We start from the raw sequence: 14,161 nt of genomic DNA on the forward strand, positions 1-14,161 counted from the left end.
GGATGGCTTCTTTCCGGTCCATCTGGTAAATGGTACTTCTCCATTTATGCTCCGGGAAGGACAACGGTTTCGAATGAAATTGGTCGTGGCCATCGCTTCTGCCCAGAATGATGGTGGAATTTGCGCTTGTATCATCATACATCGGGCCATATCCAGGAGTGTTCTGTTCTTTCTTTCAGCAATGCCATTCTGTTCCGGGGTGTATGGTACGGTGAGTCTTCGTTTTATGCCAGAGTCTTTCAGGAATCTGTCGAATTCATTGTTGCAGTATTCGTTTCCGTTGTCGGACTGCAAGGTTTTGATTTTTCTCCCGGTTTCCACTTCAGCTCGATGCTTGAATTCTTTGAAGGCTTTCAACACTTCGCTCTTGTGTTTTAAAAAACTGACTTCACTCCACCGGGATTAATCATCAGTGAAAACGACGATGTACTTGGCTCCGCTCATCGACGTTACTCTCATCGGCATTTAGATTGCACCATAGTCTGACACTTCCCCTTGACGGGCTCGTTATTTGCTCTTTAGACTTAGTTTTTGGCAATGTTCCGTTACGTGTTGTGCACCCAAAGGCTTGGTTAACATGTCGGCTAGATTTTCGTCCGAGGGCACATACTGAAATGAAATTCTGCCTTCGTCTACCTGTTGGCATAAGAAGTAATATCTCAAATCTATATGCTTGCTTCGTTCAGAAGTCATTTTGTTCTTCGCTAAGCATATTGCTCCTTGGTTTGTTACATTGATTTGAAACGGCTCGTTGGTGCGATCGTGAAGTCCTATCTCTGTCAAAAGGTTTTTGAACCACATTGCTTCTTTGGCTGTGGCACACATGCCTAGATATTCAGCTTCTACTGTAGATAATGCTGTGGTAGCCTGCTTCTTTTTACACCATGATACAGCACCGTTTCCCATTTGAAATACATAGCCGCTGTATGACTTCCGATCCACGTGGTCTCTACCCCAATCCGCGTCTGAATAGGCTGTAATTCGCCCGGAGCCTTTTCTGTAGATTAACTTGTAATCCTTCGTTTGCTGTGGATAACGTAATACGTGTTTAACGCTACGCCAATGTTCATCAGTTAGACGTTCATTAAATTGGCTTAGGTAAGTGACAGCGTATGCGATATCCGGTCTGGTGGATCCAGACAGGTAGAGCAAACTACCTATCGCTTGTCTGTAGGGGATATGTTTGCTCGCAGCTTCCATTTCTATCCATTCTTCGTCTGACGTTTTGTGTAGTTTCACTCCTCAGGATCCAAAGGAGTTCTTACCCCCTTGCAATCGCTCATACCGAAAGTCGCCAATATCTCTTCCACGTAAGCAGTTTGGCTTAAAGCAATCGAACCATCGTCGTCCTTCTAAATGCTTATAGACAGAATTTGACTTGCTTCGTCTACTTCTCTGTTCTTCGTCTCTCTCTGTTCTTCGCTGCTTCAACAAAACTTTCGGCTACGTCCGCGTTTTGCGCGATCACCAAGGTGTCATCAATGTATACTCCAATTATAATGCCTTTCTCCAAGTTGTAGTAGATGCAAGGATCCGCGTTAGAGCGTTTGAGATCAATGGATTTCAAAAAACTGTCCAAACATTCATTCCACTGGCGTCCTGATTGTTTGACTCCATAGATACTTCTTTTCAGGTGGCATACCCAATCTTCTTTTCCCTTCTCTTTAAACAATTCCGGCTGCTCCATGAAAATATCTTCAGTTAGGCTTCCATGAAGATATGCTGCTGTGATATCCAATTGTCTGACGGTCCAATCCCATTCAGCCGCTAGGGCCAACATTAGTCTCAAAGACTTCAATCTTGGTACTGGTGAATAAGTGTCATTGTAGTCGATGCCGTATATTTGATCATATCCTCTCGCAACTAACCGGGCCTTGTACCTTTCTAATTCGCCGGTTTTCTTAAATTTCTTCTTGAATATCCATCGTGAAGTGATGACTCGTCTGTTCGTTGGTCTTGGTACTAAAATCCATGTTTAATTTTCTTCCAAATTCTTCATTTCTTCTGTCATGGCTTCTTTCCAATCACTTGCGTCATTTCTAGTCATGGCTTCTTAATCACAGTTGCAGGATCAGGTTCCTGAATGCTGTTGCTAGAGTGTTCTTTCCGATCGGTGACAATCATAATTTTCGGAGTGATGGATTGCGCTTCTGCTATTGCTCTTCTTTCTGCGATTCGTTCTGAGCGTCTAGTAGGTACGGTTTCTTGCTTTTGAAGTTTGCTTGTTTTCGTTGAGGTGTCACGTGTCGTTACTCTCACTGGAATGTCCATAAGTGGGATTGACTGTTTCATTCTTGTTTTGGTTGTTCCTTCAACGTTTGTTACGATTTCATCGTCGGTTTCTGAGTCATCGCTCCTACTGGGCAGGTCTTCTTCTACATGAGGATCTTGTACAAACGAAAACGAGATGTCTTCCCCTTGTTCTAGTGCGGTTGTTTCAGTAACTTCATCTAGTGGCTTCTTCGACCAATCGTCTTTTTTCCGCAGCGGGTAAACATTTTCTTCCACTACGACATCTTTGCTTACAAAGATTTTATTCGTCTGAAAGTTCCAAAGTTTGTATCCCTTTACTCTTTCTGGATAACCGATGAAGACGGTTTCTTCACCTTTTGGGTTTAGTTTTGTACGTTTGATCAACTTGCTTTTGACGGACCAGACACGGCAACCAAATGGTATCAAATGACTGAGATCGACTTTCTCACCAGTCCACAGTTCTTCTGGTATGTCATTCCCAAGTGATTTCGTTGGACAAGGATTACGAATGTAACAAGCTGTATTTACGGCGTCAGCCCAAAATTGTCTTGGGAGTCCTGATTCAATCAACATGCATCTGGCAGCGTCCATTAACGTCTGGTTAGCTCTCTCTGCTACACCGTTTTGTTGCGGCGTACCAGGTATGGTTAGTTGCCGAGTGATGCCATGTTCGGCTAAATAGTCGTCAAAATGGTTGCTAATGTATTCACCATTATCGGTGCGAAGTTTTTCGATCGTTAGTTGTGAAGAGTTTTCTACTCTTCGACGGAGTTCGAGAAATTTTTTCAGAACTTGGCTTTTCTTTTTCATAAAGAAGACGGCTGTGTGTCGCGTAAAGTCGTCGATGAATGTTACCATGTAATTCGAGCCTCCCTTTGATGTTGGTGCGACTTTTCCAACAACATCTGAGTGAATTAGTTCTAATGGTCTTTTGGCTCTTGTGGCTTGGCCTTTAGGGAAGGGTTTACGTCTTATTTTCTCTAACATGCAGGTTTCACAGTTTGCATCTGTACTTCCTTCTGTTTCTATTGTAGCTTCTTCCTTTAATAAGTGATTTAGTGCTTCCTTGTTCAGATGTCCTAATCTTCGATGCCAGAGTTCTCCATTGGCCAATTTAGCTACTTTTGCTACATTTCTGACTTGATCTTGAATTTTGTACAATCTTCCATGACATTTGGCCGTTAGTATGACTTCGCCGTCTGGCTCGATGATCTTGGCCGTTCCTTCTTTAAAAACGACTGAGTATCCCATCTCTTCAATGCGACCAACTGACAATAGGTTACCGTCTAGGTCGGGTACGTACAGAACATCTCTTAGTTCTATGCTGTATTTGTTTGTCTCGGAATGGGGATGGAACCTCATTTTTCCTTTTCCTTCGACACAAATTACGTCTTTGTTTGCACTTCAACGGTTGCCTTTTCTTCACGGTAGTCAGTCATTCTTGCTTTACACGAGGACATGTGATCGGTTGCACCGCTATCCAGAAACCATGAGTTATAGTTTGGCTCTTCATCCGTCTTTTCACCTAAATACAGGGCTTTGTGCAAGATTACATCATCATTACATAACTGAGCTTTCTTCGCTGTGCTCTTCTTCGTCTTAGGGTTCGCACCTGTAGCTTGGTCCTTGTCAGGGCATTCATTTGCAATATGTCCGTATTTTCCACAGCAAAAACATGTGACATGGCGAGAGTTAAAGGGAGTAGTCCTTGGGCCTTCTGTTCCCCTTTGGTCGTTCTTCCAGTCGATCCTGGGTTTTCTTCCTTTATAGTAGCCTTTTCCGTCATCTCTACCCTTGCTTCTGATAACTAACGCCTTGCCTAATCCCAAATCTTCATTGGATGTTTGCCTCTCTGATTCTTCTTCTTCATCTCTTCGGTCTTGTCGCTTCTCTTCTACTGCGAGTCGTGCTTTCACGAGCTGTGTGGATATTGCGTTAACATCATGCTCCAGATTGAGAATAATATGTTCGTAGCTCTTTGGTAAACCCATAAACATTATCAGTGCCAATTCTTTATCTTGAAACCCATAGCCGCAGGCGTCTAGTTTCCTGTGAAGCTCAATTATTCTTCCTAGATAAGTTTGCATTTTCTCGTCCTTTCCTTTATTTACATTAAATAAATCACGCAATAATTGCAAAATATGAAGTAGGCCATATTTGGTGTGCATGTCGCTTAAGGTTTGCCACGCGTCTTTAGCTCTTTGGTGATTGCCAATATCGTCTAGAAAGTTGTCTTCAACCACGAGATAGAGAAATGATAAAACCTTCTCGTTTATCTTCCTTTCTGCATTCGTCATTGCAGGGCCGAAACCAGGGTCTATAGCTTCCCAAATGCTCTAGCTAATCAACGCGGCTTTTGTCCTAATGGACCATGAATGATAGTTACTCTTTTCGGCTGATAGCCTAGTAATTTTAAATTCGTCGCCTTGTGTGGCCATTTTTCGCTCTGCGTCTCGGGCGGTTTATAACCATGCAATAATATATACGTCGTCAAAAAATATTAAGCCTTGTCACAATACTTGATATCGTCTTCTTGATTCTTTATTTTCCTTCTTCTTAATTCTTCTCAATAAGTCAAGCGTACTATTCTTCTTCGTCTTTATTTTTCTTCTCTTAAATGCGTATGAAGTCGCGTTTTGGACCCATAACCTGTTAGATTTTGCTTAGCTTAAAAAGAAGGCGAGCGGGAGCGTAGTGTAATAAAGAAACTTTTAATGGCTAACTCGAAGTAAAACTAAAAGTTGCAAGAGAGAAAAAAACATAAAAATATATTCTAAACTAGAGACCGTAAGGCCATCTATTAAATATCGAGTCCGGCATTTAGATTGCACCATAGTCTGACACATACCGTTACCTAAGACTTGGTAATTCACTTAAGGTGACAAATGATTTTAAAAAAATAACATATTACTTGCGTAAGAGCAGTGATTCTGCAAAAATTGCAGTGGTAATTCATTACCAGGGCAAAAACAAAGTATTGCAATCGAAATCCAAAAATGCTGTGCGATTTAACATTAAACCAAAATCAACTGGTACATTGGCATTAAACAAGAAATTGAAGTCCTTAAACGAAACTTCGGATGGCATTGTACATTGCACAGAACGCATTGGTGTCGAAAAAATCAATAATGAAGAACAGATTCCCAAAAACATTTCTTCACATAATGCGGTCTTCGATTGGAAACTTAATCCAGGTTTTTTCAAAAACATAGGTATGTTGAAAAAGGGTCCATTATCAATTAGATTCATGGTAGATAAAGAGGTATATATTATTTGCGGTGCACCCGAAGCACTATCCCTAGGTAACAGAGTCTTGAAATCGTCCTCAAGAAATAAAAGTACAAAAACCGAGCTATCATACAATACTACTTTTCAGGTTGCTGGATTTCATGTGTCTGTGATTGGACTAACAAACTCAGAAATACCAGAGAAGACAAAATTTCCCGTTTTATTTCTCTTGCACGAAAATGTAAGTCCAAATACAGAAATGTTTTTTTGGAAACATTATGTTTTTCCTTTACTTAATTTTGGTAAATACGGGAGGACTATTCCAATAAATACATACAATGAGAAGAAAGTTATTGATGCCATATCGAGAAATTGCCACTTTTCTATCAAAAATATTAGGTTAGGCCCAAAGTATATTAACGATGTGTCATCAAACACTGACATAAGCCCTTCTTATAGCAAACAACTTACCGATAAAAACGTTGTGCACGATTTGAAACCAGATGAATTAATTTTATCTTTATATCTCATACAAATCAGCATATTAAGGGAATTTAACATTATGTATCAAAATTCGAACGATAAGAAAATAAAATCAAAATTGGAACTAGCTTTGCCTGGTGTAGAATTTGGAAATCCGCATGAAATAGTTCAGAATGTGAAACGAGGAAACTTTACTTACAACCTCAAAAATGATAATGATAATAAGGGCAGTTTGAAAGAGGTTACGAAAAATAAGCACGTTGGCTTTGATCCCTACCATAATGTACATGTTGTTGAAAATCAACACTGCAAGAAAATAACCTCTAAATACTCCATAGTGCAAATAGATGAAAATAAGTGCTCTTGTAATTCCCGTCGTTGTCATCACATCTTATCTGTGAAAAAAGCTACGCAAAATGAGAATGAAATTTTTGAAGACAAAACTGAGCACTTCAAACTCAAAGAACTACAGACAAAACATAAGAAAAAAAAATGATTTTTTAAACCAAGAAATTGACGTGGCGATTAGTAGAAATCAAGGAAATATTACCTTTCACGGAATAAGCGAAGAATTCTCGGTATCTGAATTGGAAAAGCATAGTATAGATGAAGAATGTACATCACCGCATCTGGAAAAGCCTAACGACCAAGTTAAATTAAATGAAACATCCACCAAACCAACAATGGTTAACGAAGTAAAAGACGCATCCTCAAAATTAAAGACCGCGGCTGTCGAAAATACCATTAAAGGAAGAGGGGACACATTTCAAGGAAGAAGCTCTGAAAATCCGGAACGTGAATTAGAGAAAAATATTACGGATGAAGAATGTGTAACCGTACTTAGCAAACCAAATATGCAAAAGCCTAAAGATAACTTAGATGAAATTTTCACTCAGGTCAAACAAATTTCGTTGCTCACAGAACCAACGGAGGTAAATGAATTTGAACAGAAATCCTTAAAATTAAAAACCATGGATGTCCAAATGACATTGAAGAGAAGAGGGAACACAAAAAACCCTTTCTTTGCCAAAAAGGCAAAACCCTCAAACCAGAGATCAGAGAATCCTCAAGAATGGGACACCGAGTATAATGCTTGCGCTACAAATGAAGGCAATGAAAAAACCTGGAAGGATATGCAAATCCTTAAAAGTGGGTGTTCTGGAAAACCTTTATATATTCAGTGTGTAATGCAAACTTTGATTAAACGTTTAGGATTTGAAAATAACGTTCTCCTTATAAATCATGAAACGTTTTCTAAACTATTCAAAGCTTTAAAAAATGTTCACGATGATCGCCATCAAATATCTATTCTAAGGGAGCGGTTTACTACCTCTGATTGTGCACAGGTCTACGACCTCTGATTTCCTCATTTCTATGACATCTCTTTTTGCGCAAGTCAATAACATTTGTTTATGCACAAGTCTAAAACATCTGTTTGTACACAAGACTAAAACATCTGTTTGTGCACAAGTCTAAATCATCTGTTTGTGCACAAGTCTAAATCATCTGTTTGTGAACAAGTCTATAACACCTGTTTGTGAGCAAATTCTATAACACCTGTTTGTGAGCAATTCTATAACACCTGCGTGTGAACAAGTCTACTACACCTGCGTGTGAACAAGTCTACAACACCTGCGTGTGAACAAGTCTATAACATCTGTTTATTCACAAGTCTATGACATCTGTTTGTGCACACGCGAGTGACTTCTGTCTGAGCAAGGGTCTACGGAATATTTTTGAGCACGGGTCTACGGATTATTTTTGAGCACGGGTCAACGGATTATTTTTGATCACGGGTCAACGGATTATTTTTGTGCAAATGGGTATGGAATCTTTCTGAGCATAAGGGTTTGAAATCTGTTTGAGCATAGGGGTATTGAAAATGTTTGTGCTTAACTCTATGGAATCTGATATGCACATATCTATAACATCTCTTTTTGCGCGAGTCTACGACATTTCTTTGTGCACAAGCCTGTGATTTCTATTTGTGCACAAGTGTACGAAATATTTTTATGCATAGGTGTACGGAATATTTTTATGCACAATTGTACGGAATATTTTTGTGCACAGGTGTACGAACTGTTTTTGTTCACAGGTGTACGAACTGTTTTTGTTCACAGGTGTACGGAATATTATGGTGAAAATGGATTTGGAATATACGTATATGTGCACAGGTGTACGGATTATTTTTGTGAAAATGGATACCGAATATTTTTGTGCACAGGTGTACGTGATATTTTTGTGCACAGGTGTTCGTGACATTTTTGTGCACAGGTGAACGTGATATTTTTGTGCAAATGGGTAAGGAAAATTTTTGAGAATAGGGTTATAGAATGTTTTTGTGCAGAGGTCAATGGAATGATTTTGTGAAAATGGATACCGAATATTTTTGTGCACAGGTGTACGTGATATTTTTCTGCACTGGTGTACGTGATATTTTTGTGCACAGGTGAACGTGATATTTTTGGGCAAATGGTAAGGAAAATTTTTGAGCATAGGGTTATGGATTGTTTTTGTGCAGAGGTCAATGGAATATTTTTGTGTACAGGTATATGGAATGTTTTTGTGCAGAAGTCCGTGAAATATTTTTGTGTACAGGTATATGACTCATGTTTGTGCACAAATCTATAGAATGTTTTGTACACCGGTCTAGGGCATATGATTCTGCACAAGTCTATGGCATCAGTTTGTGCAAAAGTCTAAGGGATGTGTTTTTGCACAAATATTTGACATCTATTTTTACACAAATATTTAACATCTATTTTTGCACAAATATTTGACATCTATTTTTGCACAAATATTTAACATCTATTTTTGCACAAATATTTGACATCTAATTTTGCACAAGTCCATGGTATTTGTGTGTGTACAGGTCTTCAAAATATGTTTGTGCACAAGTCTGAAGAATCTTTATGTGCACAAGTCTACGGAATCTCTTGTGCAAATGTCGATGACATCTCTTTTTGAGCAAGTCTATGAAATCAGTTTTTACACAAGCATATGACATCTGTTTGTGCACAAGTCTATAACATCGGATTGTGCAAACCCGTGTGACTTCCGTTTGTGTACAAGTCTGTGGAATCTATTTGTGCACGAGTCTACGGAAAATGTTTGTGCAAATGGTTCTGGAATATTTTTGAGCATATAGGGGTATGGAATGTTTCTGAACAGGTCCAAGGCATGTTTTTGTGCACAGGTCCATGGAATATTTTTGTACACAGGTCTATGTCACATGTTTATACAAAAGCCAATAGAATATTTTGTGCAAAGGTCAATGGAATCTTTTTGTGCACAGTTTTATGAAATATTTTTGTGCGCAGGTCTAGGGAATATTTCTGTGCAAATGGTTATGGAATAGTTTTGTGCTATGGGTATGAAATCTTTATGTACACAGGTCTAAGGAATCTTTATGTGCACAAGCCTATATAGTGTTTTGTGCACAGTTCCATGAAATATTTTTATGCACATCTCCATGAGATCTTTTGTGCACAGGTCTATGGAAACTTGATGTGCACAAGTCTATAGAATGTTTTTTGTGCACAGGTCTATGACTTCTGTTTGTGCACAAAACTATGGAATCTGGTTTGAACATGTCTATGACATCTGTTGTGCACAAGCCTGTGACTTTCACTTGTGCACAAGCCTGTGACTTCCACTTGTGTACAAGTCTACGGAATTTGTTTGTGCACATGGCTACGGAATCTGTGCACAGATCTCCGGAATCTGTTTGTACACAGGTTTACGGAATCTGTTTCTTTACAGGTCTACGGCATCTGTTTGTGCACAGGCCTACGGCATATTTTTTGAGCACAGGTCTAGGGAATTTTTTGTGCACAGTTTTATGGAATCTCTTTGGGCAAAGGTCTATGGAATGTTTTTGTGCACAGGTCTATGGAATCGTTTTGTGCAAATGGGTATGGAATTGTTTTGTGCAAATGGGTATGGAATCGTTTTGTGCAAATGGGTATGGAATTGTTTTGTGCAAATGGGTATGGAATCTTTTTGTAAACAGGTCTATGGAATCTTTATGTAAACAGGTCTATGGAATCTTTATGTAAACAGGTCTATGGAATCTTTATGTAAACAGGTCTATGGAATCTTTATGTAAACAGGTCTATGGAATCTTTATGTAAAACGGTCTATGGAATCTTTATGTAAACAGGTCTATGGAATCTTTATGTAAAACGGTCTATGGAATCTTTATGTAAACAGGTCTATGACTTCCGTTTGTAAACAAGTCTAAGACTTCTGTTTGTAAACAAGTCTAAGACTTCTGTTTTTGCACTAGTCCATGGAATCTGATGTGCACATATCCATGACATCTCTTTTTGTCATGCACAACCCTTGACTTCCGTTTGTGTACAAGTCTCCGGAATCTGTTTGTGCACAGGTCTACCGAATATTTTTGTGCACAGGTCTTCGGAATATTTTTGTGCTTAGGTCTACGGAATATTTTTGTGCACAGGCCTTCTGAATCGGTTTGTGCAGAGGCCTAAGGAATCTGTTTTTGCAAAGGCCACTGCATCTGTTTGTGCACAGGTCTAAAGAACATTTTTCTGCAAATGGATACGGGATATTTTTGTGCATATGGATATGCAGTATTTTTGTGCACTGGTGTACGAGATATTGTTGAGCATATTTTTGAGCATAGGGGTATGGATTTTTTTCTGCAGAGGTCCATGGAATCTTTTTGTGTACAGGTATATAACATCTCTTTTTGCACAAGTTTATGGCATCTGTGTGTGCGCAAGTCTATGACATCATTTTGTGCGCAAGTCTATTACATCAGTTTGTGCTCAATTCTAAGGGATCTGTTTGTGCACAATTCTAATGGATCTGTTTGTGCACAAGTCTACGGGATCCGTTTGTACACAATTATATGACATGTGTTTTCACAAGTCTATGTTATCTACGAAATATGTTTGTATACTCAGGGTGACCACAAATAACCTTGTAATAGTTATAGGAAAATAGGAAATTTACAATTGATTTACAGGAAATTATAGGAGACTAGCTGTTACCCGCGGCATCGCTTGAGTGTAGTAAGAACTTCCATCAAGTATGGGTACATTTTACTGATTCGACTAATATTTTTGTAGCATCCTAGGAGCGAAGGCACTCGGCGTCGCCCATCAGCTCGTCGGGAAATTTTTTATTGCTTTACACGGAGACATTCTATAAAGAAAGGCTTTTAAATATCTGGCCGCCATTTAAAATGATGGCAACAAATCGATCCCGAAAGACCATTCAGCCCGTCTATAGGTTAAAGGAAACCATTGTACTAAATATTTGTGAAATCGGTTGAAACTCGCGGACTTTCTTACAAAGAGAAGATTTGTTACATTTCTGGGCGCATTTATGAAGATGGCGGCGGATTGGAAAAATCGTTCTTAGTACGCGTCTACTATTTACGAGTAACGTTCCTCCAAATTTTCAGCCTTCTGGGGCCAGCGGTTTGGGCTGGGCGATGATTATCAGTCAGTCTGTCAGTCAGTCAGTCAGTCAGGACTTTGATTTATATATAGATATAGATGTATAATTAAGAAAATAGGAAAAGACAAGAGAACTACTCTTGAAAAATTATAGGTTGCAAATGCTTTGAAAGTAATAAAACAAGATTTACAAAGGAGCTTTGGTTTAATTATAACCATAAGTTCGAAAGATATGTTACATAAATCTGTCACTGTCACTGGAGAGCTTGTCTCGAAGTGACGTAAATGAAACGTCATAGATTCTCGTAAAGCGACGCCTGATGAGGCCCTGTCAAAGGCTTAGTACAGACTAAATAGGATGATGGAGTAGAAAATCGCGTGTAGTCAATTCTCGCGTCGTTCTCGAACTAGCTCTCGTTAAGTCTCTAGCATTTTGAAAGTGTCATACTTATGGAACGTAATCTTAGAAACATATGCTATAAATTTAAAACATCACAGACTTCCGTGACAAATATTTTTAGAGGCTTCCATAGCTTTGGTGATATATAACAAAACCAAAAGTGAGAGCGCACAATTCGAAAAAATAGGAAAATATAGGAAAATTATCGAAGTTATAGGAACTAATAGGAAGACATCCGAAAATAGGAAAAATTATAAAATTCAGGAAATGTGGTCACCCAGCGCAGGTCTATGGAATATGTTTGTGCACAGGTGTATAGATTGTTTTTGTACACAGGTCTACGGAATAATTTTTTAGCCTAAGTCTTCGGAATCTATTTGTATTATTGCATCCACTGTGCTTTGCACGTGAAAACAAGACAATTTGAGTTGGACTGGGCGTTGAAGCAATCAAGTTCAAACGCGGTAACTAATAAACGCGCAACACCACAAGACTTAAATGGAGCGCCTGCTTTTCAGTATACGTTTTAAAATACTAGTATCTAAATAGTTTTAATTCATATTAAGACTGAAGTTACAGATATTAATAAAAACTGGCTTTGTACACAAAGACGCGAAAAAGTAAGAGATAAGTGTAGAAAATAAATTGTTTGAAGTAACAGATATTCAAATTTTCATTTTTGAAGACGTGATTATAAAACATCAATTATTTGAAAAAATTTCTTATCTTAGTTTTTTTCACAAAAATTTCAGAGAAACTACCTTGATACTACTGTTTATTTTCGAGAAACATTTGCTTCGAGGAAGTTCAAATACTCGGATATCTGAAAAATAGAGCTAGAAATATTTATTTTTATATTTTAAAATTGAAAATATTGCGAACCGCAAATTACATTCGCCCTTTGACTGTGATGTAGTTATTAGAGTCAAAAGGATCTGTAGCTTGATTGTGATCTTTTGAGAGACATACAACACGTCAATTTTTAAAACCTCGAAAAATTCAAAATAAACGAACACGTTTTGTTAAGTTTTCATGCTTGTTTTATTCTGTCTGCTATCAACAATTTTCTGCCCATTTTATTCTCCTTATAGGCCCGAATACTCAAACTAACTCTAAATTTTAAAAGAAAATAAAATGCATACGTTTTCTACTTTTAAAATGATGCACATGTTTAAGGATAAAATATTTTACATAAGGAATTTTTGTGAAAAAAAATAAGATAAGAAATTTTTTCAAATAATTGATGTTTTATAATCACGTCTTCAAAAATGAAAATTTGAATATCTGTTACTTCAAACAATTTATTTTCTACACTTATCTCTTACTTTTTCGCGTCTTTGTGTACAAAGACAGTTTTTATTAATTTCCGATGTTGTTACTAAACTTTTGTCATTTCTCAATGGTAATGAAGCGGGTAACAAAGATATCTTGGCCGCTATTTTACCACGTTACCCTGGTGTTTTAAACACTCATTGGTTGCTAGGATTAATTTCTTTAAATGAAAAAAAAATTTTCGTCTTGGACGGTTCCGTCACGAAACTTAGTGAACTACAAAGGCATTTCAAAACATTATAAGCTATTGCAATGATGGCTTTTCACAACGCTAGAGTCAATTTCGAAATGAAAGAATGGTCTTTAACTCATAGCAGAGACTGCCCAAAACAGTGGCCAGATGACAGTGGCTCATTTGTGATATATTACTTCAAGTCCATTTTAGCTGCAACTAGATGTAAAATTCCTAAAAATAAAGAGGATGGCAGGAAACGGATAACTTACATTAAGGCTCATTCATCATTGAACACGAATGTGGAGTTTGATCAGCTTAAGAAAACTGAAACATCTTTTAATCAGGATCAAATTAATGAAGTTATAAAATCACTGAATAGTATAGCTGATTTGAGAAACGATTTAAAATTTTACTACAGGGACACAGAGGAAGAAAGCAGCGAATTGATGGAGAAATACGTGAACCCTAATTTCACCATATGCGCCCTTGGAGCAGGAAACTGCACGTCTCGAAATAAAAACCAGAAACAATTACTATGTGTTGTATGTAGAAATTGGTTTCATTTCACATGCCAAAAAATAAGAAAATATAACAAAGATGCATACTATAAATGCAGAAACTGCCAAAAAAAACTAATACACCAAAACCCGCACTTAGAAATTCAGTGCGAATTACCACAGGAAGAAAACATTCAAAATTATATTTATGATCAAGATGGTGTGGGAATTTTAAAGCTTGGTGTGCTTAATTAAGAAATACATAAAAAAGCTAACTCATAACTATACCCTATCTATAGACTGATTTATTTCAGATTAAAGGTTACCTTGAACCATGTGTATGGCGCAATTCAATTGATAC

The 14,161-nt window shown here is 37.8% G+C and overlaps 1 protein-coding gene and 1 pseudogene across 1 annotated transcript; both read right to left on the bottom strand.

Moving 5' to 3' along the window:
• Positions 1–507: 507 nt before the first annotated feature.
• Positions 508–1,200, bottom strand: LOC149632471 (uncharacterized; annotated as a pseudogene).
• A 2,438-nt stretch (positions 1,201–3,638) lies between these two features.
• On the bottom strand, positions 3,639–4,550 carry LOC149632472 (uncharacterized). The gene has a single exon (XM_089851131.1). The coding sequence runs from the start codon at positions 4,548–4,550 to the stop codon at positions 3,639–3,641; it is 912 nt and encodes a 303-aa protein (XP_089707257.1).
• Between the last annotated feature and the right edge of the window lie 9,611 nt (positions 4,551–14,161).

Source organism: Phalangium opilio, unplaced genomic scaffold (assembly GCF_054372755.1).
Source record: "Phalangium opilio isolate 3A_F unplaced genomic scaffold, DU_Popi_V2 ptg000100l_1, whole genome shotgun sequence".
Taxonomy (NCBI): Eukaryota; Metazoa; Arthropoda; class Arachnida; order Opiliones; family Phalangiidae; genus Phalangium; species Phalangium opilio.

Coding starts and splice junctions, on each gene's coding strand:
- LOC149632472 (XM_089851131.1), bottom strand. CDS start 4,550: ATGACGAATGCAGAAAGGAAGATAAACGAGAAGGTTTTATCATTTCTC.